Below are 24,633 nucleotides of genomic sequence, written 5' to 3' on the forward strand. Positions count from 1 at the left end.
TATATTTAAAACCAAATACTTTTAGACTTTTACTCAAGTAGTGTTTTACTGGGTGACTCACTTTTACTTGAGTATTTTTCTATTATGACAATTGGGTACTTTTTTCCACCACTGTGGGCTGTCTTCTCTATAAAAATGTGATACGAATTTATGCCACCACTTCGCGACATAAAAGCTAGTCTACCCATGTGACTCACCTTCTGTCTAGGCAAGTTTCATGACGTAGCCTAAGGTGTGGCCTTTCTGTAGGCTACTTTCTCACACAGGTAGACTAATACCCTGTGTGTGAGCAGGGCATGCGAACCACTAACATTTTATCCATAGTTGGAAATTCGAAAAAAAAACAACAACAATGTTTTAGTAATGTAGTTGACCAAAAATACCTTTGTGAAACAAAATTAATATTCATATTACTGCACAGAGGTCTCATTTTAATGGGTCGATAGACTCAAGTAAACACACCTTTGTTTTGTTCTGGCCAATTGCGTTTAAATTCCATATTGTGGTGAAGTAAAGGGTGGGGTCGGGTCGACGGCGTTTATGGTAAGAGGGGCGGAGTCTCCGGTGTTAGGCTTTTTTACTCATTGTTCTGAGTATCATCCTACCGCATTTGAGGTGAGGCATAGAGGACAGAGTATATCGTTGGAAAAGTCTGTTTGTGGACCTGCGTAGACTTGGAATATTCGAAACAACTTCTTGCATTTTGACAGGTAAGAAATATGTGTATTTATGGTCACATTCCCGTGTATTGACAGTCTTCGGAGAGAGTAAATTCGTGCCAAGTGAGTCGAGTGGGATAGGATAATCACAGTTTCTCCATTCCTGTGTTGCGCTTTTCTCTAAACTGGAAACATGGTTTCCCAGCGTTCCATAAATGTTCTTCCCGGTCTGGATACAATGTAGCCTATCTCTGACATTCTGTCTCCGTCAATGTTTATATTCGTCTCTGAACCTGATGGCAGAATAACGTAATGTTCCTTTCCTATTGTCAAGTGTCTAGTCACCACCCAAACGTCGTTAAAAAGTAGGACATTAGTTAAAGTGGGTGTATTCATTACGCCGATACTGTTGTAAAACGTTTCCTCTGTTACAAAACGTTATGCAACAGAAACCGTTTACTCCTTCCTGCCTATTTAAGAGCAAATGTTGATGGTTTATGTCGCTACAAGGTTTTGTCAAACGCTGTTCCTGTCAAATAACTGTGCGCAATTTTTTTGGGGACAAACTATTGATGAACTTCTTGACTTCATGCACATTTGAATAGAATAGAGCTGAAAGTCATTAGTGGTGTGACCGTGTGGGTACACAGTAGAGAGTGAGAGATGATAGAAGTTCGTCTACCCCACATCCATTGTAAAATCCACTGCCCCCCGCCTCTTTGACAACCCCAGTGAGTTGGGGGTGGGGCATGACATGATGAGTGCCTGCATGGTTCACACATACATAACGGGTTAGGATGAATAATACTGATCAACAACGAGGCAGTGAGACCAAAATGTCCTTACAAGACTTTCACACCTACAATACATTCTCTTTTAGGGCAGTTCAGATCCACAAGGGATGTGGTGACAGTAGTGTCCAGGTCTTTGTCCCAATTGGCACCCTATTCCCTATATAGTGCGCACTACTTTTGATCAAGGCCCATTGGACACAAACCAGGTGTTCAGGCTGATGACATTATCCATACCAGTGAACCTCTATTGCCTCATACTTCATCCTTGTCCAAAGAGAACCATATGCCATTAGTTACAGTAGTTTTACTACCCCCTCTATGCCACTGCAATAGCAGAGCACAGATCCTCTCATTTTATTTCACAAGTTAATCCACTTCCAACATGCAACTGAAATAACATTATCTTGTTTGCTCATCTTATGTGGTTTAGTCTTTTCAAATACTCCCAAGACCAACTTTAATAACTGTCCAAGTCAAATTTGACATGGCACAGCCTGGCATTAGGGCTGGAAAGATGTCTGTCAAAATGGAGAGCTGTCACACCAGTCATGATCATGCCATTCCAATGACCAGAAACAACCAAGAACAATCGCATCAAAACAACCACGTTTTTGGCATTCAACAGCATACTGAATCTGGGCCAGTGAACCCAGCTGATGTTTTGAATGGATGTCAGGTTGAATTGAGTTTCATCCTTTCACACATTCTCTACGCCAGTGCATTCTCCTGGTCCGCCCTGGCCAGGCCTGCCATGCTGCTGGTGCTGTGCCATGAGGTGCAGTCTGGCTCGCCTGGGGCTGCTGTCTGACTCTGGGGGGGGGGGTTTAGGCTGAGATTTTCAGCTGCAGCTGGGGTCATACTGGCGCTAATCCTTCCCCCTGCTTAATTCCTTGATATTGTCCTACATTAGGCCAGCATGGGGCGAGGGGATTACCGCCGTTCAACCAACTCCATATATCTCTTTTTTTTTCCTTTTTTTTGATCATGCTGCCTTGTTACATGTGTTTCTAACTTTGTTCCACGTTTGCCACTTCTAAAGTTTGACCCTTCCCTACCTAATTGTCCTCCCTCGTCTTGACTTCAGTCTCTCTCTTCACCCCCTGCCCTCTCTCCCCGGTGGCGCCTGAGCACTACAGAGGGCTCAGTTACACCACAGAACCTAATCAGGCCACGCGTGGGACCAGGCCTCAGTGCCAATGTGTGTATCCAGGTCAAGCATGTATAGGCTACATATGGGGATGGAAGACTGTTTTTTTCTTTCTGGTCAGCCATGATATGGACTCGTCTTCTATCTGGGGTTAAAGAGGAGGTGGGACGATAGCGACCTAATCTCCTAAGGCTTAAATCGCCGGGCAGGGGCTTAAGATATCTTCTCAGACAATGCTGTTATCAACTCAAAGCAGATTTACTCTGACTTCTACCCTCCCCATCGCCACCATTTTTAAAATTCTTGGCATAGAACAACAAAGGACGTCAAAGACAAAAATCCCTATCTTTTGATATGTTATCCCCAGACTAAGGCGACTTCCATATTGGACGGCTGTTGCAAATGTCAAGGACGTTACACAAGGGCAGAACAGAAGATATGACGTAGTAAAGTCTATCGACGCAGAACAGCAGGTAGGTCTGACGCCTGAGCCTCTGACTTGGAGAATGCCATGATTAAACAAACAATAGAGGCCCAAAGCGTCTTGGAACCCTCTTCCCAGTCATCAGTGGCGTGGCAGAGGTGGCACGATATGAAAGAATCCATCCAAGCTGGCATCGCCCGGGTGACCAACACAGCTGTACTCCCATTACCGTCACAAATATGAATTATTCACTCGATACATTTTTTTTTTCTGGGGAGGCCTAACAACCGTTTTTCCCCATCACTTGGTGCTCTGGAAGTCTGGTACTGCTCTGCAAGTGTATTATTTAAGTCGGCTCCTATCATACAGCTCTTCATAAACCACCAGGCCACATCTGCTGACAGCATGCTGGAAATAGCTGCATTCATTACCGTCTGTTTCTTTTATGAATATATTACCATTGATAATTTTTTCATTACTGACATAGTTTCACGAGAAGGGAGGGACTGGATTCCTGAATCCATGAGTGACTTAAATACAGATTTTACAGTTGGGCTGGTTCGCTTAGTCTGCACTGAGCAATGCTTCTCAGTAAGTTGACTCGGATGATTACTCCTAGTCGTTGCTGTGCTGTCACTCTGCTCTCTCATCTCCCACTTCCTACTCATCCGTTAATTGCACTCCAATGAGCGGGAGAGGAAGGGAGGAGTGCGGGTGTGGTGGAAAAGGAACGCTAACGACTGGGGAATTCCTCACCGTCGAGACATGCAGTATCCGAGAAGAGAATCGTCAGCCGCCATCTAAAAGAGTGACTCTGTAAGTCACACACAGATGTGAAGTGTCTGTTCGAATGGTTGATGCACAATGACGTGTAGGTGACCTTTTATGGAAGCAACACCTCACAATAACCTCACTTCCACCAAAGAAAGAAAGATATCTGTACTCTTCCGTCCGCGCTTCAGTCCCCTGTCTTTTTATATCGGTCACGGTTTACACGAAGAACATTTTTAGAAGTGGAAGCATAAACACCGCAGGTAAATGTAGCTACTCAAGCTTCCCCTCCAAGGATGTCTGGTACAGGCTTTGTCAGACAAACATCTTTTGGGTGGTGTGTGGTATTCTTTAGCGTCCCCTCAGATTTAATCCTCCGTGCTCTCCCTAGCCTCCCTTCCGCCTCTGATCTTTCTGAAATATTCATCATCTGTCGCATTGCCTCAATGCTCTCCAGCACAGCCATGCATGTATCCACGCTGCAGCGGGCGAAGCCTCGCCACTAACCCTAACGGAGGGCTTTAGATGGAACCAAGCGAACCTCGCTGTCCAAACGAGGACACACATTCATTCTAGATGCTCTGTAGAAAACTATTGTCTAGTCCCCATCAAGAACTGAGAAACGGAGCTCACTATAAAATACTTATTTTAATTCACTCCCATTGCCGTCCTCCCATTCACCCTAGATAGTGTGACACCAGTCTCCTTGTCCGTTCTACCTCTGTACATAGTAATTGTGGACAGCATCCCAGCATGTTACATTAGTTCATGCCGCGTCGTCCTTCCTTGCAGTGACAACACAGCCTCTCGTTACTCTCTAACGAGGGTACTCAACTCTTACCCTACAAGATCCGGAGCCTGCTGGTTTTCTGTTCTACCTGATAATTAATTGCGCACACCTGGTGTCCCAGGTCTAAATCAGTCCTTGATTAGAGGGGGAGGGGGGGGGGGGGGGGGAAAGCAGTGGAACTGGCTTCTGGTCCAGAGTTGAGTTTGAGGGCTCTATAACAATGGAGACCGGAAACAAGGCAAGCTCAACTCTTCAGATGCCACAATGACTGCTCAGCCTTCTTCCATAGACCACACAGCCTTCCATAGGCCCTCGCAGTCATTGTTACATCAGAGAAGCCACACAGACATGAAGGCCTAGTTCTACTGCTACACACTTTCCTCCTGCCCTTTGCCCTGGCCCCTCCTCCTTCCCTTCTCTGTGTAATCTGATCCTAGTCTGCACTTCCACACCTCAGAGACAACACAGACCTCCTATAATTCATAGTGAGAGGAGCGTACAGGGAGTAAACATGAATTACCCATATAGCTCGTCCCAGTAGGAGCCAACTCGACTCCCTCTGGTCTGGTGTAACACTCTTTCGACACATCTACTGATGGACGTAAGCCTACTATTTTGGAATGGTTATATAATCGGTTACTGGTTAGACATTGTGTTACACTATGTCTAATAAAAACCTACATCGCCTTGGTGGAATGACTTGCAAGTCATCGTTTTATTTTTTGTCAGTTGACTGCTAGGTCTTTTCCGGGCTATGTCAATTAACACAGTAATAACATTAGCTAAGGCATTGCATTTCTCCTGACGAATCACCGCTAATGACACCATGTAGCTGCTGTAATGTAAAACCGTGTTGTTGGTCTTGGGAATGGCCACCGTTTTTAGAATGCTGTCACTGTGTTTAGCTAGGGTGATAATGAAGCTTTTCACCAAGTCCAGTAAGCCAAACTCTAAAACTCAGACTGGGCCTAATCCTTGATTTTTTTTTTTTTTATGTCCGAGAATCTTCATGCTTTGACTCTTGAAGGCATATTATAAACAGACGTAAAATGTCTTTCGACACGCAGGTTCTCTCAGGCGTGGATTTTTACAGAATCAGATATCGTCCCCTCTTTCAAGTTGTAGAATGTGAGCTAGCGCTCTGGTTCACATGCGATCCTGCCAGCAGGGCCCTGCTTTGTCTGCTTAAGCCTTTCAATGTGCCTGGCTGTGGTGGGGGTTTGGCATGCTAGTGGAGCCGAGAGGGGAGTTCCATCAGTGGACTGATAAATGGACTGTAAGAAAGTGGCTGGAACCCTCTGGACAGGATGCTAGTCTATCGCGGGGCCTTGACCTCCAATCTATCTCCTGAGTGCAAAGCAGAGACTGATCGGGACCCATTTTTACAGTCTTTGGTATGACTCGGCCGGGGATCGAACTCCCAATCTCAGGGTGGACGCTAACCTCAAATCAAATGTTATTTTTCACGTGTGCCGAATACAGCAGGTGCAGACCTTACCGTGAAATGCTTACTTATAAGCCCCTTAACCAACAATGCAGTTTTAAGAAAATATTTACTAAATAAAGTTAAAAAATTACATTAAAATAACAATAATGAGGCTGTATACAGGGGGTACTGGTACCAAGTCAATGTGCAGGGGTACAGGTTAGTCGAGGTCATTTGTAACATGTAGGTTGGGGTAAAGTGACTGCATAGATAATTAACAGGGAGTAGCAGCAATGTAAAAATGAGGGTGGTTTCAATGCAAATAATCCAGGTGGTCATTTGATTTATTGTTTAGCAGTCTTATGGCTTGGTGGTAGAAGCCGCTAAGGATCCTTTTGGTCCTAGACTTGGCGCTCCGGTACCGCTTGCTGTGCGGTAGCAGAGAGAACGGTCTATGACATGGGTGACTGGAATCTTTGACAATTTTTTGTGCCTTCCTCTGACACTGCCTTGTATATGGGTCCTATATGGCAGGAAGCTTGGCCCCAGTGACGTACTGGGCCGTACGCACTCGCCACTGTAGCGCATTACGGTCGGATGCAAAGCAGTTGCTATACCAGGCGCTGATGCAACTGGTCAGGATGCTCTCGATGGTGCAGCTGTAGAACATTTTGAGGATTTGGGGACCCATGCCAAATCTTTTCAGTCTGCTGAGGGGGAGAAGGCGTTGTTGTGCCCTCTTCACGACTGCCTTGGTGTGTTTGGACCATGATAGTTAGTTGGTGATGTGGCCACCAAGGAACTTAACTCTCGACCTGCTCCACTACAGCCCCGTCAATGTGAATGGGGTTGTGTTCGGCCCTCCTTTTCCTGTAGTCTACGATCATCTCCTTTGAGGAGAGGGAGAGGTTGTCTTGCTCACGTTGAGGGCCACTGAAGTTGGTATAAATGGACTGTAGCCTACACTCAAGTGGGAGCATTCGCCTAAAGTAAACATTCACAGGAGTTTCCTGCACCTTTCTTCAGTTTTGACTGATGACTGTAACTAAATATTGTCCCAACATAGTTTTTGGTGTGGTTGTATCTACATGGTAAACAATTCTGAGTAGCAAATGTTGTTGAGCCTGTCCCTCTGACTGGGGGGAAAAACAATCCAGACCCCCGGTGGTGCTGAGTCATAGCCTGGTCTGACTGTGGAATAACCACAACTTCCTGTAGCCCACACAGTAGATCCATTAGCATCACGCTCCACACCACTGCACATCCTCCCGTATAGATTTTTATACTCCACAATTGGCCAATTAACCCCTATTTCTTCCCATAGTCCCACAGCGGACAATGTGAAGGGTGAGTGGGAGAGTGAATAAGAAGGGGAGAGGGTCCTGAGGGCGTTAAGCTTTCTCTCGGCAGGCTAGCTGGACCAAGACCACCTGCCAGACACACACAGGGGGCACACAGCTGTGTGTGTACCATGTCTAGAGAGCACTTACTGACTGTGGGGCTCAGCTGGCAAGCCAGCCACTCACAAATCCATTTAGAGAGAGAAAGTTTGTGTGTGTGTTGAATTTTCCCACTGGTATTTTACAAATGTTCCATCCCGACAATAATTTTTCTCTTGGGTAACCTGGTATTTCTCAGAAACACCAAGTAGCTATGACTCAGCAGGACCAAGCTCGTTTCTGTCCTGGCACCCCAGTGGTGGAACCAGATTCCCCCTGAAGCTAGAACAGCAGAGTCCCTGCCCATCTTTTCCGAAAGCACCTGAAACCCTACCTCTTCAGAGTAATAACATTTCCTACCAAAACCGGGAGTGTCATATAAATGTTAGGCTTTGATTAGAGCTTTGGTCGGCATGAAAATTCAAGCCTGATGCTACCTGGGCCAGATGAGCCATACATTAGACATTTTAAATAGCCCAAGCCCCAAAAAATCCCAAATGATTGTGCCGTTATCCAATAGGCTACTGCACATTACGCATGACAGAAAAAGATCCAAGCCCATAGTAAATACATTCAAACAAGCTCCAGTAAACTTTTTAACTGTGGGCTGTATTATTGTGTTTACATGGACTGGAATTATGCACCTTGTTCAAACCATGAAGCTAGGAGAGAACACGTGATGCTGGTGCAGGACATGTGTAAGCTAGTAAATTAGATTTTAGTTTTGAAATTATAATATGGCCTATTTTACATTTGTATAATTAGTAGGCTGACTCATTAGCCTACCTTTCGCAATATTTCTCCTAATGTTGTACGACGTGAGTAATACGTATTACCTCTCTCTCTCGTTGCTTCATTGCTTCCTCGCTCTCGTCAGTTAAATCGTTATCCTTCCTTGTAATGACATGCGTGAATAATATGGGACTAGAATAAGATACAGACGGATTTCGCTTCTCTTCACCGAGTTTGAATGGCTATGGGTCTGAATAAATAGCTGCTATAGTCTATCACCATAGCATTTAACGTTCAGCAAGCTTGCATCCCTCGTAGTCCACAAATATAATACATTCTAGCCTAGCTTTTCCTGGGACTCCACAAGAGTTAAGGAGAGAGGCCAGCGGATGACCGGTGAGTATTGTGCAAGAGTGAAGACATGCATTGTGAATTGTGCTCCATATGAGATGCGCTGTCTGTCACCACCCTGAGTGTTGATTGATCATAAAGAAAAGACTGATTTAGACATGACATTATAAAGTAACAGTTCCATTTCACAGCATGCTGTTCTTAGAAATTATTTACCGGTTTCTCTGTTATTTATCCCGGGAAACAGGAGTAGGTTTGGGCGGAAAATCTCTTAATCTTGCTAACCCAGTTCCCGCTATTAAACCCTTGTGTGTGTGTGTGTGTGTGTGAGGGGAGGCAGGTCCATCTTATACACAGATGGTGAATGCAGCTTTACAGATGTGTGGTAATGGGACTTAATCTGCTTGATCTGTACCCCCCCCCCCCCCACCTCTGTCACAACTGTCTCTAGTCTCTTGATCCCTCTGTCTCTTATGGCTGTCTGTGGAACAAGTCTACCAGGATCAAGGATCAAGAAAACAAACCTCTGTCTACAAGACCACAAAGAAATTCTGCACATTGTATTACTGCTCTCAGATGTAGACTTAGAGACCCACAATGTTTAGACTGTGAAGGTCTATGATGCCTCTAGCCACACCTCCACCATTGTTTCCCCATCAGGCTTTTGACACGGATTGAACCCTTTTTATCTTCTTAGATCTGGGTTCTTCCACTCCGTCATTTAGCCCTCTTCGTTCCTTTTGGGTGTAGCTTATGCTAGCCTGGTTTAGTCAACCGTATCTTGGTAAACCTGCTGGATCTCTCTTTGTGTGTCAAGGCTTAAGCTAATACCCATTTTTGATTTCAAGTCGGTGTATAAATGGATAGGGCTGGAAAGAGGATCCAATTTAAATGTAGCAATGCTGCGGTTTATACACTCCAGCGAATGGGTGTGTTTTGCCAGATAGGAGCCAAAGACCACACACACTGCCACACCTTGCCAGGGTTATGAGGACACTCCCCAGTCTGGCATGCCTGTGTGTGGAGGCTGGAGATGATGAGCAGTATTCACACCATCTGTGGAACCTAGTTATTCATCCACTGACACAGCGTCTGTGTGCGCCCGTTTAGTCAGGAAGGGATCGTTTGGATGTGTGACAATGGCTATTATGACTTGTTTGTCTGCGAGGAGGTGATGGTGTTTGTTTGCAGTGTAGCGAGAAGAGAGATTTTAGCTCAGGACTATTTTGGTTGATGTTCGCAGCGGGAAAGTGTGTGTTGAACGAGGCTAAATGTATGGGGCTAGTGTGGAATGTCACACCAGGATTAGAGCGATGGGGCCAAACCGCATTCATCTCTCTACACTCTTGTCCACTGGGGGCTCTGACAGTCAGACATTCCTGCCCTCAATGTGTTGTGCTTCCTGGAAGGCCTGACCGTCAGTCCAGAATGCTCTAGGGTAAAGCTTCCCCTAGGTATATCTATGATCAGATTCTCCTCCCTCAATCCTAACCTTAACCGTTAGTGGGGGAAATGCAAAACTGACCCAAGATCAGAATCCTCCAAACTATCCCAGTAACTCAGGAAGAACAATAGAGTGGGGGTGGGCAGGGCTTTGGAAAGGGAAAGTACAGCTCCTAGTACAGTGGTGAAAGATAATGGAACAAGGTACAGTAGGAGGGAGTGAGTCCATCAGTCATTAACCTAACCACACTACTTAGAATGCAGGGCTGAGGAGCAAAGTCCACTCTGAAGTACACGCTATGCAATCCAACAGCAGCCCCTGGCCACTACTCACGGTGTAGCAGTGTTCACTGGCAGGTATACACAGTGTCTTTCTGTCAGTAGACGGCATATTGCAATACTACTACCGCTTTTAACTCGTGGTCAACACAGCTCAAGCAATCCGTGCTTTTCATGTCCAGTTGATTCCTAATTGGGGGGGGGGTGGTGAAGGAGCCACAAGTTCTAGGTCTGCCGTTTTACCAGCACCCAGAACACTGTAAAAACACATTCAACATGCCTCCCTCTCTCTCTCTCCTATCTGTTCCTCTCTGCTATCATATCAACTCTATCACTATAGCCATCTATAGTCTGGTACAGTCAGGGTCAAAGCTGCCGAGGCTGTTTTGCAGTGTTACAAAAACGCGTGAGAATAAGATTGATGGACAACCAGGAAGAGTTGATAGACCTAAAGTCAACAGTATAGTGAGAGTGAAGTCTTTGTTACTAAGGTGACGCGGGGTGTGTCGCCACAGCACAACAATCAAAACGGAACGCGTTGTCTGAACCCGCTGCCTTGCCCAGGTAAACAGACGGCACAAACACTGTTACAGATTCACCAAAAACAATGAAAAAGAAAGCTGCGAACTTTTCATCTTCCAGGTGTGTGTCTGTATAAGCTTGTGGAACCAGGATATACAGCATGCCTAGTATTTTGCCATGGTATTACATTTTTCAGTATAATCTAATTCATTATTACCTAATGGTAATTGGCACAGTTGAAAAGACAAGACACTCCCAAGCTTGGGAAAAGGAGAAATGAGTGCCACACCTCTATTTAAACACAGAGCGAGAGAGAGAGAAACGGGGAGTAGGAGAGGTGGGGAAAGAGCTTGGGAGACATTTTCTGTGTCCATGATGAGTCAGCTCGTACCTGTAAAATACAAGCTCAGACAGAAACGCCAACGCCCCGTTCACTGTGAACCCCCATAGGTCAGCTAGCTAGCTGGGCTGTGACTCGACTATTCCCGATGGAGCTGAGATAGGCACAAGTACCTCTCGAGGGCCTAGAGAGACCGACGCATACTGTGTGTATATACACTGACACTCCCATGGTGACTTGCCTGTGACTCACCAGTCTGTTGTTCCAAATGCTAGTGAGATAAGTACGCATGAGGGCTCTCTGGGTGGAGGGTCTAGAATAACACACACAATCTAATTTCTCTCTGAACCCTGGGGAAAACACAGGAAGTTCATTAGTGAGAATTATACACGCATCTCCACTACACTTCTGGTCTCTGTGGGAAATGCATGAAAACTCTCCAGTTCTAGAGATTGAAACATACACACACACACACACACACACACACACACATCCCCCGTTCTGAGCCCCAGGGCTAACGCAGAAGGGTGTGGTACTATCATTCACATTCATAACAGGCTCACTGCTTGGCAGACCCACAGAGCAACTCCAGACTCATTTCAGACAAGAATAGTTATGCACTCTGGTACAATAGTTCTACTGCCTCGCATGTACAAAAATACTTTGGAGCGGCGTAAAAATAACTTGTGTTACATGTGATTTCCTGAGGGATGGCAATTTATATTTCTAAAACAGTCTTATATATGAGATGAAACTAATATGCTTTTGCATAGTAAAGCTCAAAGATGGATATATTATGTTTAGTGTATTAGGTCATAATCACATATATGCAAATACAGTACCTGGAGATGCCTGGATTGCGTACGAGGTAAGGCAGAGGTAGCCAGGAATGTTAGTGCATCGCCCATCAAGTACAAACACGCCAGGGGGACATGCTGTCACGACTTGCCACATTATCTCTCCTAGCTACTACAAGGTGGAAAATGGATCTGCTTTCCTTCATTCCTGTCATACGGTAGTCAGTCCAACCCTCCACCACATTTCCATAGCTGCATTTATTTGGAAAGAAACACGTTTGTCAGACTTTTCCATTGCTGGTAATATTAAGTGAGTCTGTAGGCTACTCTGTCAGGAAGTATTTCATATTGTATGAGTTTGCGGCCTGAGTCTAGAAATAAGCAGGCAGATATAATGGTTTAAAAGTGTCAAATGAATACCCACTCTCGTATGAAATCAGGAATAGCAGTGCAAAATAAATCGACTTCATCATACATAGTTGATCTTAGCTAATTCTTGGACGTGTGGCGCGTTCATGTGGAAGTGTGACGTCTCAAGCGGCTACATTCATGCATATGAAAAATGAGATGCATGTAAACAGAAACGTGTAAACACATTGACACACACACACTTGGCCTTTGGTCTTTGGGAGAAATGGCTCTAAACAGCCTGACTCTTGTATCATGCACGCTTCCCACGGACTCTCCCACAATCCTATCCAGTTTACACACACACACACACAGCATGTCAGTATTGTCTGTGTCCAGCAAAGAATCCCATCCCTTCAATTACAGTAACTCCCTTCACCGCAAACATCTGAACCACACACTGGTGACATTGTAGAGTGGACTGTAACATCACGCGCTGCTCCCATCGCGTTTAACTGCATTGATCATGTATTGAGTGAGGGGTGGGTTGAGTGTAGAAGTTGTGATGTTTTCTTCAGTGAAACTGAGTGTTTATATTGAGGAGTGGATGTGGGGTCATCCTCCAACTAGCTCTTTCCTGCACCAGAGGTTATTTTGAGTCTGAAGACCATCAGAATTAGGAATGTGTGCAATGTGAGAGACACACACACGGGAAATAATATGCCCATAAACAAACGCTTAAACACATGGACAGACTCACACACTTGGCCTTTGCTCTTTGGGAAATGGCTCCAAACAAAGTTAAAATGCATTTAATTGTAAGAAACTTTTTTAGAATATTGGTGTAATTCTAGACATTCAGTTGGATAGCGTTGGTTAAATATCCCCATGTAATGTTAATGGTGAGCTAACATGGCTGCAATGGAATGAGTCGGCATGTAAACGCATCATAATGCAGAAACCGCATTGGGCCAACTGAGTGAACCAGGAGAGGAATCATTTTAAATGGGGGAAAGAGTAGATGAGGTCCAAACCAACACTGCAGAAGGAATGCACTTTAGCTGTATGAAGGATAGTTCAGGAGGGAAAGGGGATACCTAGTCAGTTGTACAACTGAATGCATTTCACTGAAAAGTGTCTTCCGCATTTAACCCAACCCCTCTGAATCAGAGAGGTGCGGAGGGCTGTCTTTATCGACATCCACGTCTTCGGAGCCCGGGTGTATGATAGATAGATGGTCACGACAAGAGAGCAGAATGGAGATAAGAGACAGGTACTGCCGGGAAAATGACTTGATAAGGATTGGGGGAAAAGCTGAGGTGGGAGTGTTTATTTTAAATCAGCCAGTGATAAATGGTCATTACATGTTGGGCCTGTAGTTACAGGTGAAGGAGGTGTGGTGTTTTGAGGAGGAACTATGTGTCTGTCTGTCCACTATAAAGGTGTTGTCTTAGGGTCTTAGGAGGAATAGGGTGTGTATGAATGACTACTTACTTTCTCTCACATGCGCGCGCGCACACACACGCGCGAGAAACCTGTCTAGCGGGTTCTGGTGGCTGATACTGTGAGTCGGCAGGCAGGTGTCTAGCTCCCACAGCTGTATGTATAGGCGGAGGCTCTGCCCGGGGTTAAAGGCCGTGGGGGCTTAGCAGTTGGCGTTCCTGTCCTGCAGCTGTCCCTCTGCCCCCTCACCCTCCCCTCATATCCCAGCAGCCTTTGCTGCTGACTCGGCGTTGTCATTTCTGGCACTGTTCAGAGGGAGGCCGTTCATTCACCTATCTGTATTCTTACCTGGGAGAAAGAGTATGAAATAAAATGTATTTTAACTAATGGCCTAATTAATATTTAGCCTTAACAGGTTAGAAGAATATGAAGGTAAGCTGTATACTGTAAAATAATTGAGTGGTATGATTGTAATTTGTAGCAAAATGTGGAAGATAATTATTGATCTAAATGTTCTCTTTTTTTGTGTTTCAGGACTTCTCCATTGTTGTTGGTTTGAGCCCAGGAGGCCACCATGGAAATGCAGAGTGGGTTCATAATCTGGCTACATTATTCTCCCCCTTTCACAACATTTTTATTTCTCCCTTTTTCTTCCTCTTTTAATTCCTCCTCTCCCTCATTTCCCTTCCTCTCCTTTGTTCAACTGAACACAATGTCTTCCCCTTAGTGCAATAGCAAGTATGTTCGACGCATAATGGCTCATGGGTAACTTCCAAGTGCAGTGTTGTCTGTAATAACCCCTCTTTGCTCTCCCTCCTAGTGCATTAACAAGAGTGTCAGCTATTATTCTAAGTGCAGTCTGTAATAACCCCATAGATCTTCCCTCTTTCCCTCTGTAGTGTGCGAGCCCTGAGGGCACTAACGAGTGTGTTGAACATGGATAATATATTACTTCAAAGTGCACTTCCACTCTAACCTCTCTGCCCTCCTTCCCTCCGTAGTGGGCAATGAGGGGAGGGTGAAGGTGAAAGAGTGGCAGCAGACGTACTACGCCGGTGACTCTGGGATCCAGTCAGGAGCCACCACAGTGAGGACCGATGACGACGGGACCGAGTACAGCACCAAGCAGTACAGCACCGTCACCACCACCGTCGTCTCAGAGAACCCTGCTGGTGAGACGCACGCAGTTTAATGCTTGAATACACGCGCTCAAATTGACATAAACAAACATTCAAAAGTACAACCCACTACAAACACGCACTGTCACTTAGGAACATGGAGTTAAAACGCACACCTTATTACTGCTTAATACTGAACTATCATTCAAACCCACCATCTAAAAATACAAACCACTCAACCCTCTCCCCCTCCTCCCCCTCCCCTCTCCTCCCTCCCTGTAGAAGTGGAGTCTCAGTATGCCCTGACCCGGGCCCAGCGTGTCCGAGCGGCCATGTTCCCAGAGACGGTGATGGAGGGCACGACCATCCTGTCCACCCAGACTGACCCGTCCCAGATGACCAACGTCCAGCGACTGGCTGAGCCCTCGCAGCTCCTCAAGACGGCCATCGTCCACCTCATCAACTACCAGGACGACGCCGAGCTGGCCACGCGCGCCATCCCCGAGCTCACCAAGCTGCTCAACGATGAGGACCAGGTACAGTACTGGTTGTTTGACACGTCTGTCTTTTGCGTCAGGGTTGGGCTCAATTCAGATTTTTTTTTTACCTTCTCCCATTCAGCTCATTAATTGAATTGGCCACACAGAATGTAGAATTTTTGCGTTTGAGTAACAGGAAGTACAATTTTATTCAGTGCTTTTCAAAGAAATTGCACTCAGTCATAGAACATGACAGTTTAATTGACCCTGACACACTTCCAGATACCAAGGAATCTATCACACTTCTCTGGAAACAGTGTTCATATAGTGCTTAGAATAGACCATTATATTTCCACCAATGATTTCATTTGTTTGGCTTCTTTTTGAAGGTCTTAGGGTCAACTTGAGGGTTAAACTAATGCGTTCTGGGGCAAGTGGTATTAATGAAATAACTTTGCTCATTCTTTTGAAATTTGTCCTGAAAATCTGAAACATTTTATATGCATGTATGTAAAATGTTTGATATATTTTATCTACTAGATACACATTTGACTACACCCATTATAGAAGAGACATTTTAATTTCACAGAATTAAATTCTATTTCCTTTAATTAATTTGAATTGCAATTCTGTACCCTGTTTACTACTACAATTCAAATATGAATTGAATTGGAATTTGAGGCATTTTCCATTCAATTCTGAATTGATCACAGCCCTGCTATGCATGTGTATTTTTCTTTATCTAGCCATCAATCCACCTTTGTCATTTAGACATTGATTAATTAATTAAATCACTCATTCATTGATGTTATTTACCATTAGTTGGTAGTCAACCTGGCTGTCATTCATTCACATTGCTGTACTTCTCCAATAGTCAACCCTTCCCCGTTAATAGCTCTGCATTTTCCCTCCTTTCAAACTAACCAATCTCCACTCTGTCTTCCAGGTGGTGGTCAACAAAGCCTCCCTGATCGTCAACCAGCTGACCCGTAAGGAGGCGTCTCGCCGGGCGCTGATGGCGTCCCCCCAGATGGTGGCGGCGGTGGTGCGGGCCATGCAGAACACCGGGGACATGGAGACAGCCCGGGCTACAGCCAGCATCCTCCACAACCTGTCCCACCAGAGAGAGGGCCTGCTCTCCATCTTCAAGTGTGGGGGCATCCCCGCCCTGGTCCGCATGCTCAGGTAGGAGTCTGAGGGTCTGGGGGGGGGGTGTAGTGTGTGTGTGGGAATGCATCCTCTCATTCTCTCTCGTAGCTCTTTTACTTTGGCCTTCTACACCTGGGTGGGGGATGACATGTTGGGGGTGAAAGTTGTTGCAAGTCTCTCTCTGCTCGCTTTCTCTCTCAGTACAACCACAAGATTGACAAAGCATTTCAAAGTAAGACTCATAATGAACTATCTAAATCCTTAGGATAACTCTCTTTCTCTCTCCCTCTGTCAGTTCTCCCATGGAGTCTGTGCTGTTCTATGCCATCACCACACTCCACAACCTGCTACTGCACCAGGAGGGAGCCAAGATGGCGGTGCGCCTGGCCGACGGCCTGCAGCGAATGGTGCCTCTGCTGAAGAAGAGCAACCCCAAGTTCCTGGCCATCACCACCGACTGCCTGCAGCTGCTGTCCTACGGCAACCAGGAGAGCAAGGTGAGGAGGGGGGGGGGGGTGTTAAGTGTAAGGGGTGTGATGTTATGCATGTCAATATTGTGAGTGAGGGTGTGTTTGAATGATAGCCCTGTGTTGGCATGGGTGTGGCTGCCATAGTAATTCTGTGACTGCACACTTATGCGCATGTGAGGATATGAGACAGGTGTGGCCGGGTAGGGATGTCTGCCCTGTGTGTGCTTGCCTGTTGTTTAATGGGTAAGTGCATGTTTGGACAGGAGTGATACATGGAATGTTTTGACCCTTTGAAGATGTTCCCATTAACCTTTGAATGCCTAAACCCCTACTGGAAAATGAGGAATTGGGCACATCCGAACATGTCACGAGCTGGACTAAAAGTGAATGTCCACACTGTTTGCTGCTCATAGAAATGCTATCGCTTGATTCATATTGTTAAACTCCATTTCCCATCATCCCTCTCTCTCCGTCTCTCAGCTGATCATCCTGGCTAACAGTGGTCCGGAGGGCCTGGTCCACATCATGAGGAACTACAGCTATGAGAAGCTCCTGTGGACCACCAGCCGCGTGCTCAAAGTGCTCTCTGTCTGCCCCAGCAACAAACCTGCCATCGTGGATGCTGGTAAGTGTTTGAAATACAGGGGGGTGTGTGTATTTGTAGTTACTTGTTGTAGATTTCCGACGACTGATACTGTGGTTTTAATGAATAGAAATGGGCATTTTTTTTAAATTTTCAGTTGTAAAGCTATGAGATTATGAATTCCGTACATATTTTGCAGTAAAAGGAGTTAGACAAGAGATTCTCTCTCTCCCACCCTCTCATACACATTCCATCTATCCCTCACTCTCTTTCCTCTCTGTCAGGTGGGATGCAGGCTCTGGGGATGCACCTGACGGGCTCCAGTCAGCGTCTGATGCAGAACTGCCTGTGGACCCTGAGGAACCTGTCGGACGCTGCCACTAAACAGGTGAGACTTCCACCTTCCAACCTAGAGACGTATAGAGACTGTTTCCATCCTGCTGTCTGTTTCTCTTGTGTTTGTCCTAACCTCTGACCTTTTTAACTTACTATTTTTACCTCACTTGCATTTACTCTAAATGTTGTTATTTATTGTAACAATGTTTTTTTTTAAGAACCACTAATATATTACAGATAAACTAAACTCTCTCTCTGTCTCTCTAGGAGGGTCTGGACAGTCTTCTTCAGACTCTCGTTGGTCTCCTGAGCTCTGACGACGTCAACATGCTCACCTGCTCCACTGGCATCCTCTCCAACCTCACCTGCAACAACGCTCGCAACAAGGCCATGGTCACCCAGAGCAACGGCATCGAGGCGCTCATCCACGCCGTCCTGAGGGCGGGAGAGAAGGAGGATGTGGCGGAGCCGGCCGTGTGCGCCCTGCGTCACCTGACGTCACGCCACTCCGACGCCGAGGTGGCCCAGAATGCCGTGCGCATGCATTATGGCATTCCCGCGATCGTCAAGCTGCTCAACCAGCCATACTACTGGCCTGTCATCAAGGTGAGAGGATGGGGGAGGCAGGATGGAGGGGTGTATAGAGGGACAACCAGCCATACTACTGGCCTGTCATCAAGGTGAGAGGATAGGGGAGGCAGGATGGAGGGGTGTATAGAGGGACAACCAGCCATACTACTGGCCTGTCATCAAGGTGAGAGGATAGGGGAGGCAGGATGGAGGGGTGTATAGAGGGACAACCAGCCATACTACTGGCCTGACATCAAGGTGGGATAGAGGGAGATTAATAGTTGACAGATGGTTTCCCAGGGAGAGGGCTAACCATTCACGTAAACGGCTACTTAATTCGCTATGAGGTAAGAAGTAGGAGGCATTAGGAGCGAGGGAAAGAGGAAGATGAGGATGTGATGGAAGGAGGAAATTGAGGGATAAGGAAGAAGCTACATAGAGAGAACAGGGAGAGAAATGGTAGCGCGAGAGAAACTGTAAACGATGATGAGATGGGGGGAAAATGTGTAAAACAAACCATCTCTAACCAAAAAGAATGTTGCTTTCTTTGTGATCAATCAAAATGGCGTCCGTCTCTAACCCCGCCTCTCTTGTCCTCAGGCTGTGGTTGGTCTGATCCGTAACCTGGCACTGTGCCCAGACAACCAGACCCCTCTGAGGGACGCGGGGGCCATCCCCCGCCTGGTCAATCTGCTGCTCAAAGCCCATCAGGACGCCCAGAAACACGGCTCCGCCGCACAGCAGACATACCAGGTAGATGTAGAAACAGATCTATGTACTTAAATGCATCATTGACTTAAAATTTTAAACAATATATATAAATGTATCCAACTGTTACATTAGTAATTCGCCCTATTCTTAACCTCCCTAGTCTCTTTTGTTGCTGACTGACTCTTGCTTTCTCTCTCTCTTTGTCTCTCTCTCAGGATGGCGTGAGGATGGAGGAGATCGTGGAGGGGTGCACAGGGGCCCTGCACATCATGGCCAGAGACCCCATCAACAGGGGAGAGATCGCCAGCATGCAGACCATCCCACTCTTTGTACAGGTAAGTTATTTAATTTTTTTCTCGTATTTCTTTCTTACTTTTAAGACATCAATATCTCTGTTGCTGCTTTTATCTCCTGTAGATTGTGTGTTAACCGTTGTCTCCCTCCTGCCTAGCTGCTGTACTCTCCAGTGGAGAACGTGAAGCGTGTGTCAGCGGGGGCCCTGTGTGAACTGGCCCTGGACAAACAGTCTGCTGAGATGATCGACGCGGAGGGAGCCTCCGCGCCGCTCATGGAGCTGTTGCACTCCAACAACGAGGGCATCGGTGAGGCCGCTTCTATTGAAACGACATCAAAAACCAGGATTTATGATAGATGTGTCACTAGTTTCACATTTTTTATTAGTCGTACGGTATACGAATGGTACACATCGTCCAACGAAGTCCTTACTTGCAGGTTCCTTCTCGACAATGCAACAACGACAATAAGAATACGAACAAAGTAAATGGCTCAGTAGAAATGGAAAACATTTTAGTACAATACAGGAAGGCACAATTTCTAGTCCAATATTTCCATGTTTTGGGGATGGGGGGGGGGGCAAGTGTATAATAAGAGTCTGATAGCTTCTTGGTATCAGACCGCATGATCCGAACCGTCCGCCCGACGGTGAAGGAGAGAACAGCTCGCGAAGGGATGTGTGGGGTCCTTGATGATGCATGCCTTCTCAGGCACTGTTTCCAGCAGGATGTCCTTGATGGGTAGAAACACTGGACCAGCGACGCACTGGGCCGTCATCCACACCCACTGGAGGGCCTTGCGGTCTATGTGGATAGATTCAGAGGTTGTTGTTTGGCGTCCATTGAGAGGAAGTTATTATCTGGAACATGTTTTTTTTGTTTTTTTTGGCCTGTGCATAATGGGCTGCATTTCCATAAACCAGTGGAACCTCAACAGGCGCAAGTCTCTACTGGCTTTCATCTCTCTCTCGCTCATAATTGACCAATTATTGAGTCTGGGCCACATCTGATCCCTTAACTCAGTTGAATGAGAGACGAGGGTTGAGAAGTAGCATTACACACTGCAGACATTTGATATGTCCTCTCAGATCTGGGTACAGGCGAACTTAGTCTGCCAATCAATGTGTACGTGTGATAATCTGACTGTTAGTCATCATGTCTCCTCTCTCCCAGCCACCTATGCTGCCGCCGTTCTCTTCCGCATCTCCGAGGACAAGAACTCCGACTACAAGAAGCGCGTGTCCGTGGAGCTCACGCACTCCCTGTTCAAGCACGACCCCGCCGCCTGGGAAATGGTGAGTGTACCTATGCTCGAGGCCTCTAGCGCCATCTATGGCGAGGAGGGAGCCACTGCGGGATCTAATAACGAATTGCAGCTTCTCTCAATTCCGATGAAACTGAAAAAAATACTTTGCTTCTATCGGTAATTTAACGTTGATAAATGCATCTATTACATTTTCGTAGATTCCTACATGTGAAGTTTTTTTAGTTTCTGTAAAATGGCAAAGTGTAATATTTGTATTAAGAGAAAGGTAGGTAGACGATGCAGTTTAAGAAAACAGGTGACGGTGTGACACGGTTTCTGTCGACCATGTATGGGCAACTCGCCGACTTCATTTTGACCTTACACCTCTCGTGACCCCTCCCCAGGCCCACAACGCTGTCCCCATGGAGGCAGGCTACGCAGCAGACGGTGAGTAACTCACTCTGGCGGAAAGGTGCCCATATTGACTGACACACGGGGCAGAACAGAACACTGGCTGTAGCTCTATTGTGTGGATTCAGGTGTGCCAGTGGGTTAATGTGCTAGTTAGTCACTGTTCCAATGGGCGGTTTCTGTGTAAAAGTTAATGTTAGTCAATGTATTGCTTTGCTATATTTGAATTTCTGACATGGATTTTTCTGATATGATTATACTGTATTGTCAAGGAGAGAAGGCAATTGATCTATATAACTTTAACCATGTTAAAAGTGAGGCCCCCCCATTTTTTATGAATGAAATATAAGGGTATCATCTCCAGAAATGTAAAGATTTTGCAAAGTGTTGATCTAAGTGTGTGTGTGTGTTTCAGAGCTGGACGCAGGCTACCACCACTATGGAGACTACCCTGCTGACATGCCCATGGATGGAGAGATGGGGATGTCTGACGTTGAATACCAGGGCAGTGGCGGCGGCATGGCCTATGACATGAGGGGACAGGGATATGCTGAGCGCTATTAGGACAACGGTCAGTGCATACACCCAATAATACGGACAAATGTACCCATGCTCTTATGGTCAAGCACGAAGACAGAGCAGCCATTAGTTACATACACCTATTATAAAAACAAGTCACACACCAAGTCAACCAGTTGGACCCCTTTTAATAAAGATGCTGTTCTCTCGACAGGCACTGAAGGGACAAGAGGAGAGATGGGGGGGGGGAATCAGAAGCAGGGAGAAGCGGAAGAAGAGGAGAGATCACACAGAGAATCTTCAAATGGAGTGATGTCAATCTCTCTGCTCACCTCGATGTAGTATATGCAATTATCACTGACTGTGAGGCTCAGAATCTAACAGGGCTTACCTTCTGTTTTCTAAGAATAATATTGATGATGCACATAGGTTTTTAGTCAAGTACGTTTTAAGGTTGTGTGCGCTTTTCGGGTGGGTAATCTATGCCAAAGAGATTTTATTTTGTGACGATAATCATGTAGCTTCCTTTTTTTTCTGATTTCAATACTAGTTGAAAACACTGCCAGAGGTGATTGGACAACGATGTGTACTGTACAGCTCACATGTTTGCTTTCTTTCTTCAGCCTTTGTAATGGACACTGCTGTTTTTAGCTTTCTTTTAACACAATTTGCTGTTAACATTCTTCCCACTGTGTTTCTCGACAGTCTGCGTGAGTTAATTCACGAGTTGGTGAGTTAATTCATGAGCTAGTAGGGAGTTAGAGTTGGTACTGACTCCGTGGTGTAATGTTCTTACGTTGACTCACACAGTAGAAGAGAACAACCAAATAGACGGGAGTCTACTGGAGGCCCTAAATCAAGAACCTTAGGTGGAACGCTGACAGGGAATTTGTCTTTCTACATAAAGGTTTTTACTTCCAATTTTGTTTAAGAAAATAAAGAATGTATTAAAGTACAGGCAGACTGGGTATTGATTATGATTTTACTGTAGGAATATTGAGTCTGGGGAAATACAGAATATCTGGGGCAATGCCATACTGTTTTTTTGTTGTCGCTCTGTATAGCATAGAGGCAAGTAAAGTACATATTTCCTACCCAAATATAGGGGAAGTACTCTTTATCCGATGAGGATGCATGGCTAGTGCTGCTGATGTCAGAACCGCCACTCATCTTGGGTCGGTAGTAGTTACTTACATGTATTTATCGCATCACTATCTAGCGGGATAACGTTTTCAGTGGTCTCAGCCAAAACAGTCACATTCTCTTTCAACAGCACTTTTCATCCAGACACTTTCACTACATAATGGTTTGTGGCTCCATCTAGTGGCTGTGAAACAGGAGACCAGGTAGCAGAAGTTCAATGGCCTAGAGATCTGCCTATAGTATGTGATTTATAACTTATAATTAGCCTACATTAATGTGCAACACATGTACCCTAAATGATTTCCTAATTTACAAGTGGTGTTTAAGGCTGTGATCTGGGCACATTTTAGACTTGTATTCCAGATAAAACAAATTCTCTCACTCAGGATGCTTAACTCCTAAATTGAACAAAACCAAAAATGTTATTTGCTGTAGGTGAAGCAGAGTAGAAAAATAAATAAATGCTATTTTATTTAAGGTCACCGAAATTGGGTGTTTGATTTGCACAGCAGTGTGTCACAGATTAAAATCTGCGTGACTGCAATGAATTATCAAGATATAGAAGGGAGGGTGGGTAACTGTCAACATCCTACCAGGGCTTCTGCTAAAACCAGGTAGTAGGCGACTACTGATTTTCTAAATCGAGTATCAATTCTGGAGCGAACACGTTGCACTGCAACGTAAACGTACTTAAAACCGCAATGCCAAAATCAACTAGATGGAATTCTGGCCTGAGTTTCAAATTGGAGGCTGCGCTACCTGACACAGGCACACTGACGTGTCATCATTCCAAAGCCTAAACCCTGGGTAAAGAGGGTAAGAAAATGTGGAGTAGAATGTATGCAGATGGGTCAGTGTACCAGGGGAGACACTAGAAGGACAGAGTGCCAGCCAGTCCAGATTACACTCCTACTCTGTTCGAATAAGACGAGGGAGCAGGTAAAGCAATACTCCTAGCATTATGGAAGGCGATGTAACTGTTGTCAAAGCATCGCAAACTCCGGGACTTGTCATTACATCCAAGCCAACAGTCCCCAACCTCTCCACTCCTGCTGATTTTTCTCTGTACGTCACTCCCGTTTCCTCTTCACTCTGACTCCCAATAACTGCGCCTATTCAGACGCTCTTTACACAGCACCTGCCAACAGCCATCAAATCTCTCTGGGTGATCAGGATGCGGCTGCTCTTCTCTCCCCCGTGGTCCCCTCTGCCAGAGAGAGTTTCCTGTGTGCCGTGTTTGCTTACAGGCATCTAATGGAAGGACACGAATATTAGTATTTTGTTTAATTACTGCCCTTTTTAATCTTTCTATCCAACAAATAAACATTTTCAAGTATTCTCACTGAATCATTTGTGTTTGCAGCTTTCAAGAGAAATCAACAGCTACATTTTCTTAGGCCAGATTTTATCCAGTGTTCTGCATCCTGGTTCACACTGTAAAAGCAGAACACAAGACAGTGGTTGAGAAACACATAGGGAAGATCTCAATTGCATACTGCTTGCATCCTCATCTCCTTCTCAAAACCCATTCGAGGAGGTCAGAGGGGAGAAACTTCTGCCTTTCTCATCCAATGGGTTTTGAGAACGAGATGAGGAGAGGATTATTCAATTGAGGTCTTCCCATACAGTACAACAAAGGCAGGGCAACAATCGATGATGATGATGATAATATACATATTGCATACCAGAATTCATGAGTGAAGCTGCTCTCTGCTGGACTGGAGGGTCCAAACTGCAAATTGGAGACACTCGGGTTAGTAAATTCAGTTGATGTTATTAAAATTACTAAAGTGAACTCACATTTTAAGCATCAAATGGTTTATTACTAGATTCACTCAACGTGGATTGAGACGAATCACACTCTAGCCTACTTCCAACCTATTACTTAGAGTGAAATTCA

At 45.5% G+C, this 24,633-nt stretch overlaps 1 protein-coding gene across 3 annotated transcripts; it reads left to right on the forward strand.

The window, feature by feature from the left end:
* Window positions 1-569: 569 nt before the first annotated feature.
* Window positions 570-22,551, forward strand: LOC115208692 (junction plakoglobin). Of its 3 annotated transcripts, none has more exons than XM_029776977.1 (16): window positions 571-710; window positions 14,240-14,292; window positions 14,707-14,877; window positions 15,106-15,359; window positions 16,249-16,487; window positions 16,747-16,948; window positions 17,402-17,546; window positions 17,789-17,892; window positions 18,108-18,446; window positions 19,011-19,163; window positions 19,337-19,456; window positions 19,573-19,723; window positions 20,588-20,709; window positions 21,065-21,107; window positions 21,487-21,642; window positions 21,805-22,551. In XM_029776977.1, the coding sequence occupies exons 2-15, from the start codon at window positions 14,280-14,282 to the stop codon at window positions 21,633-21,635; spliced, it is 2,205 nt and encodes a 734-aa protein (XP_029632837.1). In that variant the 5' UTR covers window positions 571-710; window positions 14,240-14,279; the 3' UTR covers window positions 21,636-21,642; window positions 21,805-22,551. The 3 variants fall into 3 exon arrangements, with proteins under 3 accessions (XP_029632838.1, XP_029632837.1, XP_029632839.1); XM_029776979.1 differs by lacking the exon at window positions 571-710 and adding an exon at window positions 8,560-8,578; XM_029776978.1 differs by lacking the exon at window positions 21,805-22,551 and having other exon boundaries at window positions 570-710; window positions 21,487-21,643.
* The last annotated feature ends 2,082 nt before the right edge of the window (window positions 22,552-24,633 follow it).

The sequence above is a fragment of the Salmo trutta genome, chromosome 14 (assembly GCF_901001165.1).
Source record: "Salmo trutta chromosome 14, fSalTru1.1, whole genome shotgun sequence".
Taxonomy (NCBI): Eukaryota; Metazoa; Chordata; class Actinopteri; order Salmoniformes; family Salmonidae; genus Salmo; species Salmo trutta.

What these genes read in the sequence shown, in the direction of transcription:
- LOC115208692 (XM_029776978.1), top strand. An exon ending in ACTACTGGCCTGTCATCAAG is followed by an intron (nt 18,447 to 19,010) that starts GTGAGAGGATGG and finishes TCTTGTCCTCAG; the next exon opens with GCTGTGGTTGGTCTGATCCG. An exon ending in GGCAGGCTACGCAGCAGACG is followed by an intron (nt 21,108 to 21,486) that starts GTGAGTAACTCA and finishes TGTGTGTTTCAG; the next exon opens with AGCTGGACGCAGGCTACCAC.